The following is a 23,498-nucleotide window of genomic DNA, read 5'->3' as shown; positions in this document are numbered from 1 at the left end:
CGTGCAAAGGCGGCTCCTCGCCTCCTTTCACTGCAAGATAAAACCCCCCACAAATAATCACAAGTGTCACGCCAAAGACAGTTGGAGTTTTTCTCTAATAAGTCTCTGCTAACCATGGCTGACTCAAACATTCTGTATGTTTTCTCTATCCTTACTTGTTTCTTTATACCAATATGTTCTATAGAAATGTATATGTCATTATGTTGATGAGTTTATTGTTTTGACATAGTGAGAAGCGTGTCGAGGACAAGGACATCAAGACTTCCAGAAAAAAGAAACCGAAGAGTGTTAAAGAGGACCCCTGGAGACCTGATGGAGGCAGAGACCCTTTTGCTATGGTGTGTAGAAGGCCAGTTTACAGTGAGTCTGTAATCTACAGTCTGAGTATATTTTAAGAATAATGTTCCTACAACACAACACTCCCTCAATGTATATGGAGCCTGTTCCAGTGTTTGTGTGGCTCATCAGCGTCTTGTCTCTCTCCCACCTCCTGCAGCTAGATGCTCTCCCAGAGGAGAAGCAACAGGAGATCCAGAGGGCCCTGCACCTCTTCTCCCTGGGTGGGAGACTCCCTAAGACACTGGAGGAGGCCAGCAAACACTCGTATCGATTCTGGGACACACAGCCGGTCCCAAAGCTAAGTATGGAACAAACCTAATCCACAATACGTGTTTAGGGCTGTGGCGTGCTAAATAGGATGTCAAGACAGAGATAAAAGGGTGAAAACGTCTCTCTCCTTTTCTTTGTCTGCCTTCCTTTACTCTCATCACTCCTGCCGCTCACTTTTTTCGGTTGTTTTCTCTCCCCAGCCGAGGATGTGACCTCCCATGGTCCTATAGAGGAAGATAAGACTATCTTTCGTGTGGAGCCTTTTTCTTTACCAAAGGGTTTCCTCTGGGATTCCCTGGCTCTGTCTCGCCCTGCAGTGGTAAGTGACACTGCTCTCCTCCTGGGTAGAATGTTTATTTAAAATTATTATGACATTATTATTATTCAGATACTTTTTATATACTGTACCTGAGTTGGCCTTGATTTACTCAACCCAAGTGGCATACCCTACTCGGTACAACTGACCAATAGAACATCACTAAAATGACACACATCTCTCGAATAATGACAGAAATCTGTGTGTGTGTGTGCGCATACAGATTAGAATGGGTTTAGTTTCCTACAATCACAGAAAGAACCAGGCACTCTGCAAATATCATGAAGTGAATAGAATAGATGAGGTTGAACAAGTACTTCAGAGATGACAGAGTATTTAAATTTCTTATCTGGGAAATATAGGTACCAAAGCCACTGAGAAGAACTGTATCTGTATTTGTGTGTTTCACTGACATCTTAAGCACCAACTGCTCACGGGCACTGCGCTCTACTAAGATACATTAATAATGTGTAATTTGTATGGAGTTGTTTTTAATGTTTGAGCAAAGCATCAATTAGACATTCTGCAAAAACTTATGTCTATCTTTCACTGTCCATTTCTTTCTCTCTTCCCATTTAATTCTCTGTGAAAGATGAAAGAGCTGTGCAAGTTCCTTAATTCAAACTATATGGAGAACGATGACAACACCCTCAGTTGTGACTTCTCTCCTGAATACCTTTCATGGTAAGTACAAGTGGCTGATTATTACAATGTAACACTTTGTAGGTTTCTATGACTAAAGTTTTTGAGCAGATCTGACTCTTTCCCTTCCGTCACTGTCTGTGCCACAGGGCCCTGTGTCCTCCTGGCTGGCAGCCCCAATGGCACTGTGGAGTGAGAGGGAACACCAATCAGAAGCTAGTTGGCTTTGTTGCTGCGGTCCCCTCTAATATTAGGACCTATGATACGTAAGTTATTTGAGACTTTTTATTAATAATTTGACAGTAAAACATAGATTATGGGATCTTTTGGTAATAGTATATAAAACAACAGTAAACTTTTTTGAAACCTTGTACAGTCAAAGGTCCGACACTACAAACATTTCTCCAAAAATATTAATTCTGATGTTGTAGTCCACCGGATCTGAAGGATATCATCATGGATGTTTACAGTGGTGGTAAAAACATCTGTATCTCAAATTACATCCAAAAGCAGTCGTTGAGAATTTGTGTATTCTAGGGAGAAGAAGATGGTGCAGGTGAACTTCCTCTGTGTTCATAAGAAATTGCGTGCCAAACGGATGTCCCCAGTTCTGATCAGAGAGATCACCAGGCGGGTCCACCTGCAGGGCATCTACCAGGCAGTTTACACAACCAGTGTGGTGCTGCCCAAGCCTGTAGTGACTTGCAGGTGAGGTATAAACATACCACACGACCACATATGCATATTTAAAACAGCTGGTTAAACTAGTAGGAACATTGACCACCTGCTTCATTAACCAACACCCACTTAAGTACGACATCTGTACTTGATTGTGTTTTTTACTCTGTTAGATACTGGCATCGCTCTCTTAACCCTCGCAAGCTGATGGATTTGGATCTCTCAAGCCAGGGAAAGAATATGACACTCCAGTGCTCCCTGAAGCTCCTCTGCCTCCCTGAGGTTAGTGTATGGTGACACCTATAGGATAGACTGTATTACTACCCAAATGTAGTACACATACTTTTCCAGTAGATATAGAAAAATATCCCAATATTTGTTTTTAAGCAGGCTTTCTGGAATTTATTTTACACAATTCTTGACATCTATTGTGTTAATTAATCTGTCTATATTATTGTTCTCTATTCATAATTTCATTTTAGGCTACAAAAAGTGTAGGTTTGCGGCCTATGATGAGACATGACATAGCAGGGGTACACACCATGCTCCAGAAGCACCTCACCCAGGCCCACCTCGCCCCCATCTTGTCCCTGGAGGAAGTAGAGCACTGGCTGTTGCCAAGGGAGACTGTGATTGACACATATGTGGTAGAGGTCAGAATTGTCATCCTTCTCTTTGCCACATTATTATGAGCATGGTCATACTGTTCAACAGTAGGCTATTTCTCAGTAATGGGGCATGACCGCCTGGTGGAGGTGAGGAGAAACTGCAGTGGGGATGGAAAAATAAGGATGCTGTTGTCCAAGAGTACCTGATATAATGGGACAGGGGTCTGAAATGTTTTTCCATTGTTAGAAGAACCTGACATTAAACATTTGACATGTATTGCTGTAGAATAATACAAAAATAATTGCAGCAATTAATTTTTTTAGCAATTTGCTAGTAATAGTCATCTATAATTAAAAATAATAATACATTATACTTTACATACAGTGCCCTCCAAAAGTATTGGAACAGTGAGGCCAATTCCTTTATTTTTGCTGTAGACTGAAAACATTTGGGCTTGACATCAAACGATGAATGTGAAACCAGAGATCAACGTTTCAGCTTTTATTTCCAGGTATTTACATCAGGATCTGATGCACAAATTAGAAAATATCACCTTTTTGTTCGAACCCACCCATTTGTCACGTGAGCAAAAGTATTGGAACATGTGACTGACAGGTGTGTTTTGTTGCCCAGGTGTGTCCTATTACATACATTATTCAATCAATAAATACCACTGAATGTCTACACTCAGGTTCAGATTGGGTAAGATAGGTTTTGTCTATGCAGACTGTATTCAGAGGTGAAAACAACATGAAAACCAGAGCGCTGTCTTTGGGTGAAAAACAAGCAATTGTGAGTCTTAGAGAAGATGGAAAATCAATCAGAGCCATTGCAGAAACATTGGCCATAGCCAGTACAACCATTTGGAATGTCCTGAAGAAGAAGAAAACTACTGGTGCATAAAGTAACAGACGTCGAACAGGTAGACCAAGGAAAACATCAGCAGTTGATGACAGAAACATTGTGAGAGCTGTAAGGAAAGACCCTAAAACAACTGTTAGTGAGATCAGCAACAACCTCCAGATGGCAGGAGTGAAGGTATCACTATCTACTGTTCGCAGAAGACTTCATGAACAAAAGTACAAGGGCTACACCAGAAGATGCAAACCACTCATTAGCAAGAAGAATAGGAAGGCCAGGCTGGAATTTGCCAAAAAGTACAGAGATGAACCTCAAAAATTCTGGGACAAAGTTTTATGGACTGATGAGACAAAGATTAACTTTTACCAAAGTGATGGAAAGGCTAAAGTTTGGAGAAAGAAAGGAACTGCTCATGATCCCAAACACACAAGCTCATCTGTGAAACACGGTGGAGGTAATGTCATGGCTTGGGCTTGCATGGCTTCTTCTGGGACGGGCTCATTAATCTTCATTGAGGATGTAACACATGATGGCAGCAGCAAAATGAACTCGGAAGTCTACAGAAACATTTTGTCTGCCAATTTAAGGAAAGATGCAACCAAACTGATTGGCAGAGCCTTCATCATGCAGCAAGATAACGACCCAAAACACACTGCCAAAACAACAAAGGAGTTCATCAGGGGCAAGAAATGGAAGGTATTAGACTGGCCAAGTCAATCTCCAGACTTAAACCCTATAGAGCATGCATTTTACCTGCTTAAGAGGAGACTGAAGGGAGGAACCCCACAAAACAAACAACAACTGAAAGAGGCTGCAGTGAAAGCCTGGGAAAGCATCAAAAAGGAAGAATGCAAAAGTTTGGTGACGTCAATGGGTCACAGACTTGCTGCAGTTATTGAAAGCAAAGGATTTGCAACTAAATATTAAGTCTTATTCACTTAAATATGTTTTAAGTATATCTGTTCCAATACTTTTGATCACATGACAAATGGGTGGATTCAAACAAAATGTGATATTTTCTTAGTTGTGCATCAGATCCTGATGTAAATACCTGGAAATAAAAGCTGAAACGTTGATCTCTGGTCTCACGTTCATTATTTGATGTCAAGCCCAAATGTTTTCAGTCTACAGCAAAAATAAAGGAATTCGCCTCACTGTTCCAATACTTTTGGAGGGCACTGTATATTGGTTGTGCAATCCAGTCTCAATAGCCCCCTTTAGCTCTGCTTGTTTACACTGAACCGAACACAGCCGGAATAATGCCGCCATAGCATTCCAGCGTTCTGGAATCAAAGGCGTGACTTCAGCGTTGTTGCTAGTGTGTGTAGTCCCGCCATGCTGGCTCTCCCTTTCACACAGACATGATTGAGCTCTGTGACAATCCCTGCCTTAAGGCCGGGGCAATAACAACCCCCCCGTTCCTTGTTCGTACTGTTTATAAAGAACTGCAAGGTGGCATAAAAGTGCAACATCGCTTTGAACAGGCTGTGTAAATCAGAATCTGAATAAATGTTATCGCCAAGTAGTTAACACAACAAGGAATTTACTTTGGTGGATAGGTGCATACAGTAAACAATCTTTACAAAAGTTGTCCTTAAATATATACAAAAGTAAGAAATGTAACAAATTTACAACAAAATACTAGCAATACTGTACAATATAAAATAAAATATGAAGTAAAAGAGTGCAGTAAGGCTGTGTGCCAGAGGAGCATTAATGTAACGCTCAGTATTTTATACGTGAGTTAGTGTCAGTTGGGGGTCCTGGGCCTTGTTGATGAGGCCAGCTGCAGATGGAAAGAAACTGTTCTTGTAGCTTGAAGTTTTGGTCCTGATAGGCCGCAGCCTCCTGCCGGAGGGGAGTGACTGGAACTTTGTGTGTCCAGGGTGGGAGGAGTTGGCAACAATCTTTTTTGCTCGCCGCAAGGTCCTAGAGGCGTGCCGATCCTCAGGGGCAGGCAGATTGCAGCTGATCACCTTCTCAGCAGTGCGGATGATACGCTGCAGTCTGCTCTTGTCCTTGGCAGTGGCAGCAGCATACCAGATGGTGATGGAGGAGGTGAGAATGGACTCAATGATGGCTGTGTAGATGTGCACCATCATTGGTTTTGGCAGGTTGAACTTCTTCAGCTGCCGCAGGAAGTACATCCACTGTTGTGCTTTCTTGATGCGACAGCTGGAGCCGATTGCACCAGCTGGGCGTAAAAAAGTTGGTCTTAACTCCGACATCGGTCTTAGCTACGTCCAACTTTGTGATTTGAATTTACACCAAGTGCACCAAGCTTGACAGACCACGGTCGTAGCTACGCCTGGTCTTAAGATGTGCGTCCTTGTGAAAATACGAAAGTGTCGATCATTGCCAAGCAACACATTTAAGAGCCTATCCAAAGTGCACTCTATAGCTAGCCTATCTCCCTTCAAAACATGCCATGGATCAAAACAAGTTGTTTACTCAGAATAAAAGCGTGCTCACGGGGAAATTTAATAATATCAACACAAACAAACAAAAACAATCAGCTTGGAAATCGATCACCAATAAAATGAACAGTGGATTTGTGCGATCACGGACGACTCTTTCTCGCCTTAATGCCTTTTCCATATTTTGCCTACAAACAAGACACTCTGCATGTGCGATCAAACTGTTGTACATTATAATTACCATGGATATTAGTCCAATTTACAACTTACGCCTGCTCCCCACTAGGCGTAAAATGTACACCCAGGTGCAGCACGTAAAGGGATTAAGTCTAACTGGTGCACTTGTCGTAACTTTAAGTTAGTAGTAACTTTCAGTTCTACGTCGGACGTAGCGTTACACCCAGGCGTACGCCCAGCTGGTGCACTCGGCTCCTGATGTTCAGTTCCCACTTGAGGTCCTGGGAGAGGATACTACCTAGGAAGCGAAAGGACTCCACAGTCTTGACTGGGGAGTCGCACAGGGTTATGGGGCTGAGTGGAGATGGGTTTTTCCAGAGTCCAGAACCATCTCCACTGTCTTTAGAGCATTTATCTCCAAGTTGTTCTTCTGTTGACTGCACCAGGTCACCAGGTTGTCAGCTTCCCACCTGTATTCAGACTCATCCCCACGAGAGATGAGCCCAATGAAGGTGGTGTCATCCGCAAACTTCAGGAGTTTGTTATATTAAATAAATACAAATTAATACTGGCAAGAATTACTACTGTTCATATTTGGTAGTGCCTCTTATATGCAATTAATAAATAATACCTTTGAAACGAAGCAACTGATAATGATGTCAATGTCAATGGTAATCATCATTATTTCTTTGTTGTTCATTGTTGTGACTATAAACTGTATTCTGCCTCCAGGGTTCTGATGGAGCCCTGACAGACTTGGTGAGTTTCTACACAGTCACCTCCAGGGTGATGAACCATCCTGTGCACAGTTTCCTGAGGGTAGCCCACTGCTTTTACTGTGTCAGCACAAACACTGTCCTGCCTGAACTTATAGAGGACACACTGGTTCTGGCCAAAGCTGTAAGTGTTTTTTCTGTTTATAAGGGTGTTTTGTTAAAGCATTTTATGTGAATGTTGTATCAGTTTATTTGGGTTTTAAACCCGTAAATTATATACAAATAAATGCAAATATGCTTAGCTATAATCACCTCTCTATCTTCTTCTTGAAGAAAGAGTTTGACCTCTTTACTACTTTAGACGTGATGGACAACAGCTCTTTCTTGGAGAAGCTCAAGTTTCACAGAGGAGACAGAAACCTCCATTATTACCTGTACAACTGGAAATGCCCTAGTACTTACCCACATAAGGTAACATACTATTACATTATCGTGGTGTTTATAGTTTTCATTTCATTTTCAGTGCTGTATGATACAAACCACAATATATAATATGTAGATCAAATAGAGTTTGTCTGATCTACTGTTTGTAATGTTTTTTTTTTAACAGATGGGTTTGGTGATAACCTGAGTCAAGCCTGATTGCTCAACCTGAAAGACGGTCCAATTAAAACTTAATTGACAACAAGAACAAACTAAAACTAAATAATGAAATCTGCACTGCAATTGAAAAGAAGTCTGACAAATCAAAGACGGCAATATAATGTAACATTCTACACATACATGTCCTTAAAGATTATGGAACAGAAAAATGAATAAAACGTTCTTGAACAAAATGTATTTTACTGAATTGAAGTCAGTGTCTGACAATTTGAAGTCAGTGTCTGGCAAAGTTTCACCGATCCAAGTGCTACACCAAGTTTAGTCCCTGGGGAGAAAAGACGATGTTACAAATTATAATAATTGTTTTGCAGTATTGTTGTAGTATATAAGAAACAAAATGTTTACTCTTCGACAGGTCAGCAAACGCTTTGTCGCCTCGATTTGTTAAAACGTTTTCACAAATCTCCGCTTACAAAGGCATTTGCAAGCCTTAAATTTGAAGCCGCAAAAAAAATTTGAATCTGAAAACGTGACATGTGGAACTGAAAACAAATATAAAAGTGAAAAAATAAAATTTATAATTTATTCAAAATCATTCCAGAATTAAATCTAAATTGTATTCAACTGAAAGAAAAATTGGTACACTTATTTTTAGTTTGAATACATGGTTTTATTTTTTAGGTTTTAGACCAAAACAAACATTTACAAATTCAAGCTTTAGTTTTTCAACTATATATATATTTTCAAATAAAAAAGAATTTGGCCCTGATTTAGCTCCATACAATTCAATGTACAAAGTGGCATTGCAATCCTCAATTCAAATGGAAAAGCAGTTGTCAAATGGCAATTCAATATGCAAATGACAATGTAATCCACAATTCAGTGAGTACTATTTTGAATAACATTTTGAATGAACGCTTATTACATTGCATTTCATATTGTCAAGGTTTTTTCGACTCTATTCAAATGGCAATGCATTTTTCAAATAGCAATTCAATGTGGGGCAGCAAAACAGCGCCCCCAGTCTATTGCATTAATTAACATACGTGTCACCACGCTCTTTTTGGTGCAAAATTCAAATGGAAATGCAATCTTGTCAGTGGATCGTCAAGGCGGGTCTTCAGTTTAGACATCACTTCCTCATTCAGAAACTCATTTTATAGGCACTAATGCCCCCCCCATACCATCAGAAATGCAGGCTTTTGAACTGAGCACTAATAAAAAGCTGGTTGGTGCTTCTCCTTTTTAATCCAGAGGACGCAGCGTCCAAGGTTTTCAAAAATTATTTCAATTTGTCTGACCACAGAACAGTATTCCCACTTTGCCTCAGTAAATTTTCAATGAGTTTTAGCCCAGAGAAGATGGCAATGTTTCTGGATCATTGTTCACATGTGCGTTCTTTGCATGATAGAGCTTTAACCTGCGGTTGTGGATGGCGTAGCAAACTGTTCACAGACAAAGAGTTCTGTAGATGTTTCTAAGCCAGTTTTTTTATGCAGAGTGCCTGAAAATCACAGGCATGAAGAATTTATTTTTCCCCTTGTCCCTTATACATAGAGATTTCTCCAGATTCTCAGATTAATTGTTTAAATTATGTACTGTAGATGTTGATATATTCAAAGTCTTTGCAATTTTACGTTGAGGAACATTATTCTGAAATGGTTCCACAATATGTACAGTAGATGCCGGTTTTCGCAGATTGGTGAACTTCTGCTCATCTTTACTTCTGAGAGACTCTGCCTCCCTAAGATACTCTTTTTATACCCAATCATGTTACTGACATGTTTACATTTAACCTAATTGTTGCAAATTGTTCCTCCAGCTGTTTATTTTTAGTAGCACTTACTTTTTCCAGCCTTTTTTTTATTGCCCCCGTCCCAACTTTCTTGATTGCTGTTGCGGCTATCATATTCCAAATTGCCATATTTTTTCCTTAACATTTTACATTTCCTAAGTTTAAACATTTGTTATGTTTTCAATTATCTATTGTGAATTACATGCGTTTGAGATTTGCAAATCATTGCCTTCTGTTTTTATTTACGTCTCACATAACATCCCAACTTTTTGGGAATTGGGGTTGTACATAATAATAAATAAATAAAAGCCTGAAGGAAATCACGCATTTTGAAGCACCTTAAGTTTTACTCATTGCGTAGTAGAGACATAAGTGTTTTCAGATTTTTCAGTGTGAACAAGCAACAAAATAAAAAACAGTGTGGCCAGACGGCATTTTAAAACAAAAACGCAGTTTTCAATTATGCTGATTAATGTAGACGTAGCATAAAACATGCAAGGCTGACACATTTAAAACATGCACTGTGAAGACACATGGCTGAATGAAAGTATCACTCTACTAATCACTCTGCCCATCCCTAGGGAAAACTGCAAGCCACCTATCTGAAGAATGTGCATAAACATTTCCGATGTTTTTCCTGTAAGGCAGTCTGAGTTACAGTAATCATCTAAGAGGAAGCGGTGCTACTAACCCTGTGCTTCTTGGTTGGCATGGGAGGCTCTGGATACTTCATTAGTCGGTTCACATAACCTCTGGTAACCTAAAGACAACCTTGTAATCAGTTAATTGACAGTTTTCTCATTGTGATGCTCACACACACACACATACAATTAAGGATAAAAAAAGAGAGTAAGGGAGAAGGTCTTACCTTGAAGTCATTTAACCATTTTCTGTGGTCGTAAACAGACTTGGTCATGTCGATTTTCTTCAGAATAGCCTGGTTTTCCAGAGATTCCTTCACCAGCTCACGGTTCCTCAGGTCTGCATTTACACTGAGCACATAATAGAAGGAAAATATAGTGTCATCATCATAATATTAATAACAATGCATTTTATTTATAGTGTGCCTATCACTGTCAACCCAGTGGACTTCAAGTAAAATTTAAAAAAAGCAGTAAATACATTTAAATAGATACATAAAAACATACAATCATACATATGTGCAATATATGCAGTCATATATTTTGCAATATTGCAAAAAGAGATTTCTGCAGCAGTCAAAAAACTGTAATCCAAAGGCCCCAAACTGAATGACAGCTAGGCTGTTATACACCAGCTGATGCAAATTACTGCCTTAATCAGCTGATTGTCTAAAGGCTGTGACGATATGCCACGCTTCAAGATCGATTAACACAAATTGTCAGTTTACCATGAGTCTAGTTCACTGTAAATAACACTGCATTTAAATTCATCAAGGTAATGGTTAACATCGAAATCATAATTTTGCCTCCAACATTCCGGCCCCTGTAACTTCACATGACTATTACAACAGATATAAACGGAGCCAATACACATGAAAGTATTGTTGTTCATAACAATGATAGCAGCATACAGTATATCAATGTCCCTCTTCCTCTTGTCCCTTTTTTGCCTAGTTAACTCATGAGTATACAGTCCACAGTGTGTATTGGTGTGCTTGTGTGAAGTGAAAGGGGGAAATGGGGGGGTAGAGTTACAGTTCGTTTTGGGCCTCAACCAGCAGGATCAGCTTAGTGATGAGTCTGCGGAGTGTGCTAGTTTTTGTCAGCACTTGCACTTGCCGTTCGAAACCTTTTGAATCTGGCAAGACTCTAATGATTTGTCCCATGATCCACAAGCCTCTTGGAGCAGTGTCGTCGATGATGAGGATAATGTCTCCTGTGACAACATTTCAAATTTTCTTGGCCCATTTTTGTTGTACTTGGAGTTCGGGTAAGAGATTCCTCCATGTGTGATCCTATTGGTGGGTTTTAATATCCAATGTATGTCCTTGTTCAGAAGATTGTTTTGAATTTGAGTGTGGTTTAACCCTTGTATTGTTTCTTTTAGTTCACGCTCGGCTCTAACCAGATTGGTTCCGTTGTCGGATCTCATGACTTTGACAGTGCCTCTTCTTGCATTGAACCTCCTGATAGCGTTAATGCATGAGTCAGTGTTGAGACTGTGTGCGAGTTCCAGGTGAACTGCTCTGATGTTTAAACAGGTAAAAATAACACTGTGGGCCCTATCTTGCACCCAGCGCAATTGACTTTGTCAACGACGAAAGTATAATTCCTAGTTTGCACTCGACGCAAAGCGGACTTCTCCCTCCACAGACGCACGTCGGTAAATTAGGGAATGACTGCGCTCCCGGGGGCGGTTCAGCAAAAAAATAGGTGTGTTCAGGCGCAAACATTCCCTGGTGCTATTTTGCAGTTTCAGAAAAACTATTCTGCCACTGACCAGGAAAAACTCAGTCTAAAGTCAATGGCGCGTTATTCAGATGATATTTTAAGGGCGCAAGCTTGGTCCGTGGGCACTGCTGGCGAGGCCAGGGTCTTCTTTCTGCGAAGCTACGTTACATTGTTTTGATTTATGGTGTGTTACATTTCTTCAATGATTCTAAAAATAATTTTATGAGAAATCTCTATGCATGTGAACTTGATTTGTAACAATTGTGGCAATTTCCTCCCACGCCTGTTTAACCGGAGATAATTTGGGTGGGTTTCTTCTCCCACCTCCATCGGAATCAGAATTTGGTTTATTCGCCATGTAGCCTATGTTACACAAACACAGAATTTACTGTTGCAGGAAGGTGCAAACAATTAACATATACGGGTGTTAAATTAAGTAAAAAAGTACAATAGTTAAACTAATTCTAAGAACTGAACAATAAAAAAATATAACAATTTAAAACATAAATTATATATAAAAATAAGATATACATATACAATACAAATTTGAATGAGCAGCATGAGCGGGAAATTTTGTGCAATGAGAAAACTGCTCTGCCTTTCCCATACAATGTCACTTCTCTATCTGTTACGGCCCTGACTAGAACATCGGTCTCCTCGGCTGTGAACCGCTCCTGGCGTGCGCCTGGCAAATCCGCCGTTATAATAGCAATCCGCCATGGAACAAGAGTTCACACTGACTTTAATGACTTCATGTCATAAAACAATTGCATTTGCACTACTTCAAAATGTGTGTAATATTTGTATTTTATATTGTATTTTATACTATTAATTGGCAACTTATATTTTATTTTATGGCAACTTACATTTTATTTTATTGTATACTTTATTTCTATTGTATTCCACTTAGTATTGCTAGTTTATGTATCCTTAGTATAGTTGACCATATATCTAAATTTAAGATTCCTATATGTTTATTGTATGCACCTTCCTACCAAAGCAAATTCCTTGTCTGTGCAAACTTTCATGGCGAATAAATCCCTTTCTGATTTTTAAAGTTTGTACCAAAAAAAAAGATTATTTTGCACAGCTATTAATCTATTTTTTAGCTGTATTGGTCTATTATACTACCTCATATATCACCTTGTTTGTGCATCGTTTGAGTTAGGGTTCTGGTGGTCATTAGAATTTTCTTTAACGTTTTTATGTTGAACAAGTTTAAATTCAGTTAAAATGTGGGAAATGTATCAGCTCACTGTTTTTTATAAGAATGTGTCTTCCTCTTCCGGTTAAAACATGCTGAAACATACCTGTGTTTAGTTTGATAAGTGTTCCAGTTGTCCAGGCCTCCCTTGGTGCCCATAGTGCGGGCGATCCTGGACACCAGCAGACGGTTGTCCCTTTCCAGCTCCATCAGGCGCTCCTGCTCCATCTACATACACCACGTTGGATAAAGGTGTGTGTATGTGTGAGCATGTGTGTTTAATTGGAGGGTCAATCAAGTTAATTGGATGCATAACTTTACCTGAATTTTCTTCAGTTTTAGATGACAGTGCAAGTATGTCCTGGGAGCTTTGTTGTCCACCATTGGTTTAGCTTCAAGTAAGTACATTTTGGTAGTTAAAGGTCAGGCTTTTTAAATAAATATGTAATACTCTTACAGTATATTTTACATTGTATTAATTTAGCAGATGCTTTTATCCAAAGCAACAAAATAGTTAATACAAGACACAGTGGAAAGTAACCTATCTCAGCTACCAAGCTACAGTGAAGCAATAATATATCTGTGCAAAGTAAAGCATTACATATTACAGTGCAGCAAAAACCACTTCATGCCTGAAGTGCAACATTAAACTATTTCATGGTTGCAGTCTCTTATGAGAAAGTGGTACTTAGACCTTGAACAGGATCTCAAACATGCTTTCAGTGCCCTTACATTTCATTGTCAAGTTAATCTCAACAAGTGGTAGTTCTATATTTGTCTATTGGAGCCTATTAATCACTAAATAGGTGCTAAAACATTTAAATAATGGAATTTGCTTGGGCAAATACAAACTCACTTTTTCCCATCCTGTCAACATGGTATTTGTAGTGCTGACCGTCCCACATTTTTCTCATGTTATTGTACTGTCCCGTCGTCCCAACAACTGCGGGAAAAGCCAAATAATCAGCTTTGTTCATGGTTATCGGTAGGCTAATTCGCCTGAATGTGCAAACAAATTGTCAGCAAGAGATCTGCTCTTGCAAATGCATCTTTAAATTTCGTAGCGCAGCTTGTTTTTTCACGTTCCTATGACGACTCCTCCATTGTGACAACTCGATGTTAATTTCCGCATTTATTTCGCTGTTGATTGATTTGGTCAGTTCAAAATCCCCAAAACGATTAAATCACAACACCCCCAAGCTAAATACAGTATATCTGTTGGGCAGTTTTCAAGTTACTCTGTTTTTTAACACCTCAGTAGGGTATTGCAGTTAGCTCTAGATAATAGTCTAGTCTAAATGTGGAAGTGCAAAAAAAAATCGAATTGTAATCTAATAGAATTAGCTCAAGATATTTTGATTTGACATTTGACAGCATTTGATTGGCCATCGACAACAATCATGGGATCTCTCAAGTGGCCGCTCAAGAAAAAGAAATGCCCACGTACCCCTGCTCCTGATTTCCCATCGTTGATGAGTTGATTATCCCAGATTAATATGGATTTATTGAAAAAACGAGAGTTGCCTAATGTTAACATTTCCTGCTCTGTCTTTCTCTGACCGTAGTTGGAGATTGCAGGGAAGACGTTGTTCAACGCTCCAAGTATTAACTAATAACTTCGGGGTTAATTCCCTTTTATTTCCTTCTGCTGCTGTTTAGCAAATAAATGCCCACTGTATTCTTTTCTTGATGATTTATTTTTTACACTCTGAAAGAAATACTGTTACGTGCACACACGATTTGCTCCGGTGGCTACATCCAAAAACCACTTGTTAGCATCGCTTTCACTCGCTCTCTCTCCCTAGCTCTGCCACCCCGACCCCGTACGTGCTGCTCTTAAATCAGAATCAGAAGTATTTTTATTCGCCATGAATGTTTGCGCAAACAAGGAATTTACTTTGGCAGGGAGGTGCATACATTAAACATATAGGAATATTGAAACTTAAATATGTGGACTAACTATACAAAAGGAGCAAAGTCTAGCTAATACTAAGGGGAATAAAAAATAAAATATAATATAAGTAGCCCTAATTTACAATCTAACCTAAAAATACAGATAGTGCAAACGATACAATAGTGCAAATTGAAATGTGCAGGGTGTCATTGTGCAGATTGTGATTTAAAGTCAGTATGAGTCCTTGGCCTTGTTAAAGAGGCCAACAGCGGATGGGAAGAAACTGTTCTTGTGGCGTGAGGTTTTGGTCTTGATGGACCGCAGCCTTCTGCCGGAGGGGAGTAGCTGAAACAGGGAGTGTCCAGGGTGGGAGGGGTCGGCCACAATCTTCCTCGCTCGCCTCAGGGACCTTGAGGTGTGCAGATCCTCGAGGGAAGGCAGATTGCTGCCGATCACCTTCTCAGCAGTGCGGATGATACGCTGCAGTCTGCTCTTGTCCTTGGCAGTGGCAGCAGCATACCAGATGGTGATAGAAGAAGTGAGGATGGACTCAATGATGGCTGTGTAGAAGTGCACCATCATTGTCTTTTGCAGGTTGAATTTCTTCAGCTGCCGTAGGAAGTACATCCTCTGTTGTGCTTTTTTGGTGAGGGAGCAGATGTTTAGTTCCCACTTGAGGTCCTGGGAGAGGATGGTGCCCAGGAAGCGGAAGGACTCCACAGTGTTGACTGGGGAGTCACTCAGGGTGATGGGGGTGAGTGGGGCTGTGTTCTTCCTGAAGTCCACAACCATCTCCACTGTCTTGAGAGCATTGAGCTCTAAGTTGTTCTGGCTACACCAGGTCACCAGGTTGTCAGCTTCCCACCTGTAGTCAGACTCGTCCCCGTTAGAGATGAGCCCAATGAGGGTGGTGTCATCCGCAAACTTTAAGAGTTTGACAGACGGATGACTCGAGGTGCAACTGTTGGTGTACAGGGAGAAGAGCAGAGGAGAAAGGACGCAGCCCTGAGGAGATCCGGTGCTGATGGACCGGGAGTCAGAGACTTGTGTTCCCAGCTTAACACACTGCTTCATGTCAGACAGGAAGTCTGTGTTCCACCTGCAGGTGGAGTCGGGCACGTTCAGCTGGGAGAGCTTGTCCTGGAGCAGGGCGGGGATGATGGTGTTGAAGGCAGGGCTGAAGTCCACAAACAGGATCCTGGCGTAGGATGCTGGGGAGTCCAGATGCTGTAGGGTGAAGTGGAGGGCCATGTTAACGGCATCATCCACCGACCTGTTGGCTCTGTAGGCAAACTGCAGTGGGTCCAGGAAGGGGTCTGTGATGGATTTGAGGTGTGCCAGCACAAGGCGCTCAAAAGACTTCATTACCACAGAGCTCAGGGCGACGGGTCTGTAGTCATTAAGTCCTGTTGGCCTTGGCTTTTTGGGCACAGGGGATGATGGTGGAGGACTTGAGACAGGCTGGCACATGGCATGTCTCCAGGGAAGTGTTAAAGATGTTTGTAAACACAGGAGACAGCTGGTCAGCGCAGTGCTTGAGGGTGGCTGGAGAGACAGAGTCCGGCCCAGCTGCTTTGCGGGGGTTCTGCCTCTTGAAAAGTCTGTTAACTTCACCCTCCTGAATGGAGAGAGTCGTCACAGTGGAGGGGGGGGGGGCTCCTGAATGGGAAGGGGTAGTTCAGGACTGTCCAATTGTCTTTCAAATCTGCAGTAGAACTTGTTCAGGTCGTTGGCCAGGCGCGAGTCGTTAGTGGAGTGGGGGGCTCTGGGCTTGTAGTTGGTGATCTGCCTTAGCCCTCTCCAGACAGAAGCAGAGTCGTTAGCAGAGAATTGACGCTTCAGTTTCTCAGAGAACAGTCGTTTAGCCACTCTCACCGCCTTGCTAAACCTGTTCTTCGACTCCTTGAATCTGTCTCTATCCCCACTCCTAAAAGTTTTCTCCTTGTCTGACCTCAACTTTCTCAGTTCTGATGAGAACCAGGGCTTGTCATTGTTGAAGCTCACCCTGGTGCGTGTTGGTACACAGCAGTCCTCACAGAAGCTAATGTATGATGTCACAGCCTCAGTGAGTTCATCCAGACCGTTGGTAGCAGACGTGAACATATCCCAGTCAGTACAGTCCAAGCACGCCCGCAGATCCTCCATAGCCTCACTGGTCCACTGTTTTGATGTCCTCACAACAGGTTTACAGAGCTTTAATTTCTGCCTGTATGCAGGAATCAGATGGACCATGGTATGGTCAGAGTGGCCCAGTGCTGCACGTGGGACGGCGTGGTAGGCTCTACTGACTGTAGTGTAGCAGTGATCCAGAGTGTTCTCTTCTCTGGTTGGGCATTTGATGAATTGTCTGTATTTAGGGAGTTTATGGCTGAGATTACCTTTGTTAAAGTCGCCGAGTACAATAACATGGGAATCCGGGTTTGCTCGCTCCACACTCAGAATCTGGTCGGCAAGCGTGCGTTGGGAATCTTTAACCTGTGGGCCCGGCGCCATGTAAACTCAGACCAAAATGAGCGACGCAAATTCTCGTCTTACCATTTTACGCACCATTTTACACTACCCCCACTCTGGATGGTAATCACTTAACGTAATGCCACTCCAGCACAACATACAACAACATGTAATTCAACCTTATGTGACGGTCCTCTATGTGTCAGTCTCACTTGTGTATTATGGAGTTGCATCTGCACCCAAGCCCTCGCCCCTCGGCTTGAAGCAACGGCCCCGGTGGATGTGGGTGGTATTGCATTTACGGTTAGGTTTCCGACTTTTCCAGTCGTTTTTATTATATTAACTCCAGTCAACATTTACAAAACTATCTCCCCCAATAATTTTTGTTTGATTCTCGAACCTGGCTCATACTACTTGCTTTTTCATAGAATAATTTTTCCCGATTTTTGCTGAGTTTGAAACCAATCCGAAATGGGTAAACTAGCACCCCATTTATTTGCTTACGTCAATAAAAGTTGCCTGCAAATGTGCTCGCGGATATTAACAGGGCACGAGCACAGAAGTTCACATTGGCCGATAGCGATTTACATGGAGCTGAATGAGTCATAGACTAAATATTGAATGAGCACAGGGAGAACTGGCTGGAGTTGCCTGCCCTGTTGTAGCAAGTTTAGCAAATGGTTGTCACACATACATGAAATGTTGTTAATATAGTTTATTCCCGTTATTTTAAAACAGATTTGATTTTTAATAACGTATGACAAAATGTAAAAACGTTCATGACATGATGGCAAATATATTATGTTAAGCGCGAGCATAGATTGTTGACGTCTATCTGGAGTAAAGACGAAGATTAATACTATAACCGGTAACCACAATAGGAAATTATATAGGCCTATATTTAAATAATATTAGTCTTGCCTTCAGAAGCTTTTGTTAAACACACCCGTTATTCTTTTTTTGATCGTGTCATCAAGCCAGACTGCTTTTGCGGGACAATGAAGGTCCTCAGTGACTCTATGTTTCACCCCCACTTACATCTGATGGAAACGTCTTGTAGCCTATATGGTTCTGCGAATATTCCCCTTTCAAAGGCAAATGTTCAATAAAGCATATTTTAGACACAGTTCTCAAGCTTTTATTTATTAGGCTACATTATTACCAAGTCTTGTTAGATCATGTTATATCCATTTATAGGCGTTTGGTTTTGTAGGATAAACATACAAAACACAGGCCATATTTCTACACTGATGTTAAATTGAAGGCAGTGTGAATTTCGTGGCATTTTGTTTGAATATAAAGTTGACAGTAAGCTATGTTAAGTCTGCATTATGGAAGATTTCGGTTACCAAAATAACTATTAAGCTTTCTTTGCCTGGTGAGAACAACGACGGAGCTGTTCATGTTAACAGTTTATCTCATCCGATACAATGCGTTGGAAATCATACTCATATCACGAAGAAAAAAAGCAACATATGTGATGAGTTCCATCTAGAATAGCCCTATATTTAGCCCTATAGCCTATTTCTAAAAAAACAAGTGAAAGGAATACTATACAGTGACAGAATACATTTCTATTAAGCTTTGCGTGTGTGTCTGATTCTTATCGGACTTGTACCCCATTCTGCCCATAGATTCTGCAACTGCAATGCCTTAGCTCACACACTCGTAACCATATAAATCTATGCTCGCAACTGGTTGTCGCAAAGTATGACGTGTACAGCTAGTTGCAAGCGTGCCCGAGGTCTCGGAGCTAGGGAAAAAAAGAGCCACTGTTTGAAGCTAGACTGGAAGACACGGAAGTGGAAAGATGGCCGCGTCCAGTCTCGCGCTCTCGCTTGCCTCACTGCGCCACTGAGCACTTTTCATAGAAATGAATGGGGACGCCATCTTGGAGGACAAAAGTAGCTTACTCTAGTTATATTAACTCTACTATCTGCATACAGGGAAACCTATTGTGGCCCTGAAGTGCAAATCACATCACACCCACTAATGTGAGTGCACCCCCCAAATGGAAACACTCCCCCCAAATACGAATCAACTTTCCCCAAATAGGATGACGTGTTCACCTCCCCCCAATACAAAGACAAACTCCCCCACATGGAAATGACATTAACTCAAAAACACATTAACCAGAGCCTGTTTAAGGACAGCCTGCCCACTCCCTATTAAGCCCCATTGTACCGAATTGTGTTGCAGTTCCACCAGAGTTCCACTGGGAGTGATCGTGGTCGAGTGCAAAATGAATGGGAGTCTATGGAGCTAAACGGCTACATTTGTCTCTTTCACCAGATTTGATTGTAGTTTTTGCATGTTCAACATGGATTATGCCCTACGAGAGAAGAGAACACTTTGGATCACTGCTACTCTACTATCAGTAAAGCATACCATGCGGTTCCCCGAGCAGCACTGGGTCACTCAGACCACGCCATGGTCCACCTGATTCCTGCATACAGGCAGAAGCTTAAACGCTGTAAGCCTGCTATGAGGGCATCAAAACAGTGGACCAGTGAGGCTATGGAGGAACTGCGGGCGTGCTTGGACTGTACTGACTGGGACATGTTCATGACTGCTACCAATAGTCTGGATGAGCTCACGGAGGCTGTGACATCATACATCAGCTTCTGTGAGGACTGCTGTATACCAACACGCACCAGGGTGAGCTACAACAAGGACAAACCCTGGTTTACAGCTAAACTCAGAAGGCTGAGGCTGGACAAAGAGGCCGCGTTTAGGAGTGGGGACAGGGACAGATTCAAGTCGAAGAACAGGTTTAGCAAAACGGTTAGAGAGGCTAAACGACTGTACTCGTAGAACATCAATTCTCTGCTAACGACTCTGCTTCTGTCTGGAGAGGCCTCAGGTAGATCACCAACTTCAAGCCCAGAGCCCCCCACTCCACTAACGACTCCCGCCTGGCCAACGACCTGAATGAGTTCTACTGTAGATTTGAAAGACAATTGGACAGTCCTGAACAACCCCTTTCCACCCGTGAGGCCTCCCCCCTCCCCCCGTCTACAGTGACGACCCTCTCCATTCAGGAGAGAGAAGTGAACAAACTGTTCTAGAGACAGAATCCCTGCAAAGCAGCTGGGCCGGACTCTGTCTCTCCAGCCACCCTCAAGAACTGCGCTGACCAGCTGTCTCCGGTGTTTACCTACATCTTTAACACCTCCCTGGAGACATGCCATGTGCCAGCCTGTCTCAAGTCCTCCACCATCATCCCTGTGCCCAAAAAGCCCAGGCCAACTGGACATAATGACTACAGACCCGTCGCCCTGACCTCTGTGGTAATGAAGTCTTTTGAGCGCCTGGTGCTGGCAAACCTTAAATCCATCACAGACCCTCTACTGGACCCTCTGCAGTTTGCCTACAGAGCCAACAGGTCTGTGGACGATGCAGTTAATATGGCCCTCCACTTCACCCTACAGCACCTGGACTCCTACGTCAGGATCCTGTTTGTGGACTTCAGCTCTGCCTTTAATACCATCATCCCCGCTCTGCTTCAGGACAAGCTTTCCCAGCTGAACGTGCCTGACTCCACCTGCAGGTGGATCACAGACTTCCTGTCTGACAGGAAGCAGTGAGTTAAGCTGGGAACACAAGTCTCTGATTCCCGGTCCATCAGCACTGGATCTCCCCAGGCCTGCGTCCTTTCTCCTCTGCTCTTCTCCCTGTACACCAACAGCTGCACCTCCAGTCATCCGTCCGTCAAACTTCTGAAGTTTGCGGACGACACCACCCTCATTGGGCTCATCTCTGGTGGAGACGAGTCTGATTATAGGTGGGAAGCGGACAACCTGGTGACCTGGTGCAGCCAGAACAACCTAGAGCTCAATGCTCTCAAGACAGTGGAGATGGTTGTGGACTTCAGGAAGAACACAGCCCCACTCACCCCTATCATGTGTGACTCCCCAGTCAACACTGTGGAGTCCTTCCACTTCCTGGGCACCATCCTCTCCCAGGACCTCAAGTGGGAACTGAACATCAGCTCCATCTTTCAGAAATGGTCGATAGTACGAGGCCAATCCAATGAACTGCAAACGTCCTGGATGGACGTAGGTGTAGGACAATCCTGCACTTTTTGTATTTTAGCAGGGTCTGTGGTCACTCCTTGCTCTGAGACAATGTGGCCTAGATTTCCACCTGATGGTGGAAAAGTTAACATTTCGCTGGCTTAAACTTTAGGTTGGTATTGTGCAACCTATTGAAAACACCACCTAGACGATGCAGCATCTCTGGCACATCACGGCCCAGCACAATTATGTAATCCAAGTACACAAGGCACGTTTCCCTCTGCAGGCTGGCTAACACCCGGTCCATCAGCCTTTGAAACATCGCTGGCGCGTTGAACAATCCGAATGGCATGACGTTCCATTCAAAGAGGCCATTCCTAGTGCAAAAGGCTGCTGCCCGACGGGCTCGCGGGGTCAGTTCAACCTGCCAATATTTTAAGGCAAGATCCAGCGTGCTGAACCATTTAGCATTGGAGAGGGTGTCAAGTGTGTCTTGGATTCGGGGCAATGGGTAGGCATCCTTGATGGTGCAGTCATTCAGGGCACGGTTATCCACACAGAGACGGTAAGCGCCATCCTTTCTATGCACCATTACTATGGGCGAGGCCCAGCTGCTATGGCCGCGACAGGCCACACCGTCTTCTGCTGTACTTTTTGATCAGCATCCTGCTGCTTCTCTCGTGCCATCCGACATGGAGGTTGCTTGACTGGAGCTCCTGGCTGGATCATGATGTTGTGTTGCACCAGGCTTGTGCGGCCCAGATCACCTGGTCCAGTAGAGAATGCATTGCCATAGGTGCACAGCAGTTGGGCTAGTTGAAGCTGTTTGTCTTGGTTAAGCTCAGCTGCACTCTGGTCGTACAGCTCTCGCAGGTGCTGGGGAGCAATAGGATGTTCCGACGGTTTGGCACCAGCTGTGATATTGGCAGACGCCAGGACTTCAGCGGGTTGGAGAAAACCTGCAATAGCTCCCCTTCTAATGGTTACAGCTGAGTTTCCAGGATTGAAGATGCGAAGGGGCACACTTTGAGGGTTGGGCTTCCACCAGAACACAGGCAACTAGCACCTTATATTTCTCTACGAAGCCCTTGGTGGGGCTCAACATCACTTGGCCTGTGAGATGGTCTTTAAGACAAGTGTTGCCTCTGACTACATACTCCAATCCAGCCTCAACCACCACCGTCCTGGCCACTCTCACCACCCGCATCCTTGACGGGCCCATGCTGTGAAAGTATGGCACTCCCTCGCCAAAGAGTATGATTCGGCTATTTCCAAAGTCAAGGCGTGCTTGGGCCTGGGTGAAGAACGGATGACCCAGGAGGGCCTCTTTGCTTGTGATGTCAGCCACCAAGAAGTACACGCTCACCTGCAGGTTGTTGATCTGGACCGGAACGTGAACCTCACCCATCACCGGAACATCAGGCCCAACCCCCAGCAACGTCTTCACAGCTGATAGTTGAAGTGGGGTTTTGACGTCAGGGTGGATGGCATTGTAGTGGTGCAAGGGCAGCTTCCACGCCCCACTTTCTAGCACAGCACAGACATCTAACTCATTGAATGCTAATTTCTTGACTGTGGGTTCTAAAGTGAAGCATAGTGGACTCTGGGTTGTGACAGAGAACAGCTGGAGGTTGACCCCTTGTAGTCTTCCTTGGAGAAGGGCAATTTATTTTCATGTGGCCAACTCCAGAGCAGTTATGACAGCGAATTTCTTCCCACTTAAAATCCTTATACCTTTCTGTGAGACTGACAAGTGCTGGCATTCAGGTGTGGTTGATTGGAAACTCGCTTCCGCGCCAGCCTTTACAACATCCACGTCTGCTCTGAGGATGGGCCATAGGCATTTTCAACTTCCTCCACCAGGCGGCTGTAATCCCACCGAGCTGACCGTGGGTTCCTGTGGACAATGGCCCCTGTTACACCCACCAGGCAGAACTTTAACTGAGTGCCCTTGGTCTCTCCAGTCCAGCGGTTCGCCTTCGCACAGCTCTCAAACCGGTGCAGGAATTCCCTCCACAGGGTAGTACCATCATACTGGCCAGAACGCAGGGTGGGGATTCCTTCCCTGGAATCATCCGGCGTGCATGTGACTTATGTGGCTCATATATGGGGCTTGGGGGATGACAGGAGACTGGAGT

The 23,498-nt window shown here is 43.0% G+C and overlaps 2 protein-coding genes and 1 long non-coding RNA gene across 9 annotated transcripts; 2 read left to right on the top strand and 1 right to left on the bottom strand.

The window, feature by feature from the left end:
* Positions 1 to 42: 42 nt before the first annotated feature.
* Positions 43 to 7,727, top strand: LOC124475907 (glycylpeptide N-tetradecanoyltransferase 1-like). Of its 4 annotated transcripts, XM_047032770.1 has the most exons (12): positions 43 to 134; positions 230 to 338; positions 497 to 641; positions 810 to 928; positions 1,518 to 1,609; positions 1,717 to 1,833; positions 2,105 to 2,275; positions 2,419 to 2,527; positions 2,728 to 2,898; positions 7,042 to 7,209; positions 7,359 to 7,496; positions 7,636 to 7,727. In XM_047032770.1, the coding sequence occupies exons 1-12, from the start codon at positions 115 to 117 to the stop codon at positions 7,654 to 7,656; spliced, it is 1,380 nt and encodes a 459-aa protein (XP_046888726.1). In that variant the 5' UTR covers positions 43 to 114; the 3' UTR covers positions 7,657 to 7,727. The 4 variants fall into 4 exon arrangements, with proteins under 4 accessions (XP_046888726.1, XP_046888730.1, XP_046888729.1 ...); XM_047032774.1 differs by lacking the exon at positions 2,728 to 2,898; XM_047032773.1 differs by lacking the exon at positions 7,636 to 7,727 and having other exon boundaries at positions 7,363 to 7,483.
* Positions 7,728 to 7,867: 140 nt separating this feature from the next.
* LOC124475908 (sperm axonemal maintenance protein CFAP97D1-like) lies at positions 7,868 to 14,897 on the bottom strand. Of its 4 annotated transcripts, none has more exons than XM_047032776.1 (6): positions 13,856 to 14,434; positions 13,321 to 13,391; positions 13,106 to 13,227; positions 10,292 to 10,415; positions 10,115 to 10,183; positions 7,868 to 7,953 (listed from the first exon to the last, which is right to left on the bottom strand). In XM_047032776.1, the coding sequence occupies exons 1-6, from the start codon at positions 13,974 to 13,976 to the stop codon at positions 7,936 to 7,938; spliced, it is 525 nt and encodes a 174-aa protein (XP_046888732.1). In that variant the 5' UTR covers positions 13,977 to 14,434; the 3' UTR covers positions 7,868 to 7,935. The 4 variants fall into 4 exon arrangements, with proteins under 4 accessions (XP_046888732.1, XP_046888734.1, XP_046888733.1 ...); XM_047032777.1 differs by lacking the exon at positions 7,868 to 7,953 and adding an exon at positions 14,447 to 14,897 and having other exon boundaries at positions 8,354 to 10,183; positions 13,856 to 13,942; XM_047032778.1 differs by lacking the exon at positions 7,868 to 7,953 and having other exon boundaries at positions 8,352 to 10,194.
* LOC124475909 lies at positions 10,809 to 13,397 on the top strand. The gene is made up of 3 exons (XR_006956978.1): positions 10,809 to 11,334; positions 13,116 to 13,251; positions 13,336 to 13,397. It is a non-coding gene; the product is annotated as an uncharacterized LOC124475909 (long non-coding RNA).
* Positions 14,898 to 23,498: the final 8,601 nt, after the last annotated feature.

The sequence above is a fragment of the Hypomesus transpacificus genome, chromosome 13, assembly GCF_021917145.1.
Source record: "Hypomesus transpacificus isolate Combined female chromosome 13, fHypTra1, whole genome shotgun sequence".
NCBI classification, from domain to species: Eukaryota; Metazoa; Chordata; class Actinopteri; order Osmeriformes; family Osmeridae; genus Hypomesus; species Hypomesus transpacificus.
The sequence above is the reverse complement of the archived record's forward strand: the minus strand, read 5'-3'. Positions and strand labels throughout refer to the sequence as shown.

Coding starts and splice junctions, on each gene's coding strand:
- LOC124475908 (XM_047032775.1), bottom strand. CDS start 13,976: ATGAACAAAGCTGATTATTTGGCTTTTCCCGCAGTTGTTGGGACGACG. Junction 13,392..13,855: donor TGTTGACAGGATGGGAAAAA/GTGAGTTTGTAT, acceptor ACTTACTTGAAG/CTAAACCAATGGTGGACAAC. Junction 10,184..10,291: donor AATGGTTAAATGACTTCAAG/GTAAGACCTTCT, acceptor GGTTGTCTTTAG/GTTACCAGAGGTTATGTGAA.
- LOC124475907 (XM_047032770.1), top strand. CDS start 115: ATGGCTGACTCAAACATTCT. Junction 929..1,517: donor CTCTGTCTCGCCCTGCAGTG/GTAAGTGACACT, acceptor TCTCTGTGAAAG/ATGAAAGAGCTGTGCAAGTT. Junction 2,528..2,727: donor AGCTCCTCTGCCTCCCTGAG/GTTAGTGTATGG, acceptor ATTTCATTTTAG/GCTACAAAAAGTGTAGGTTT.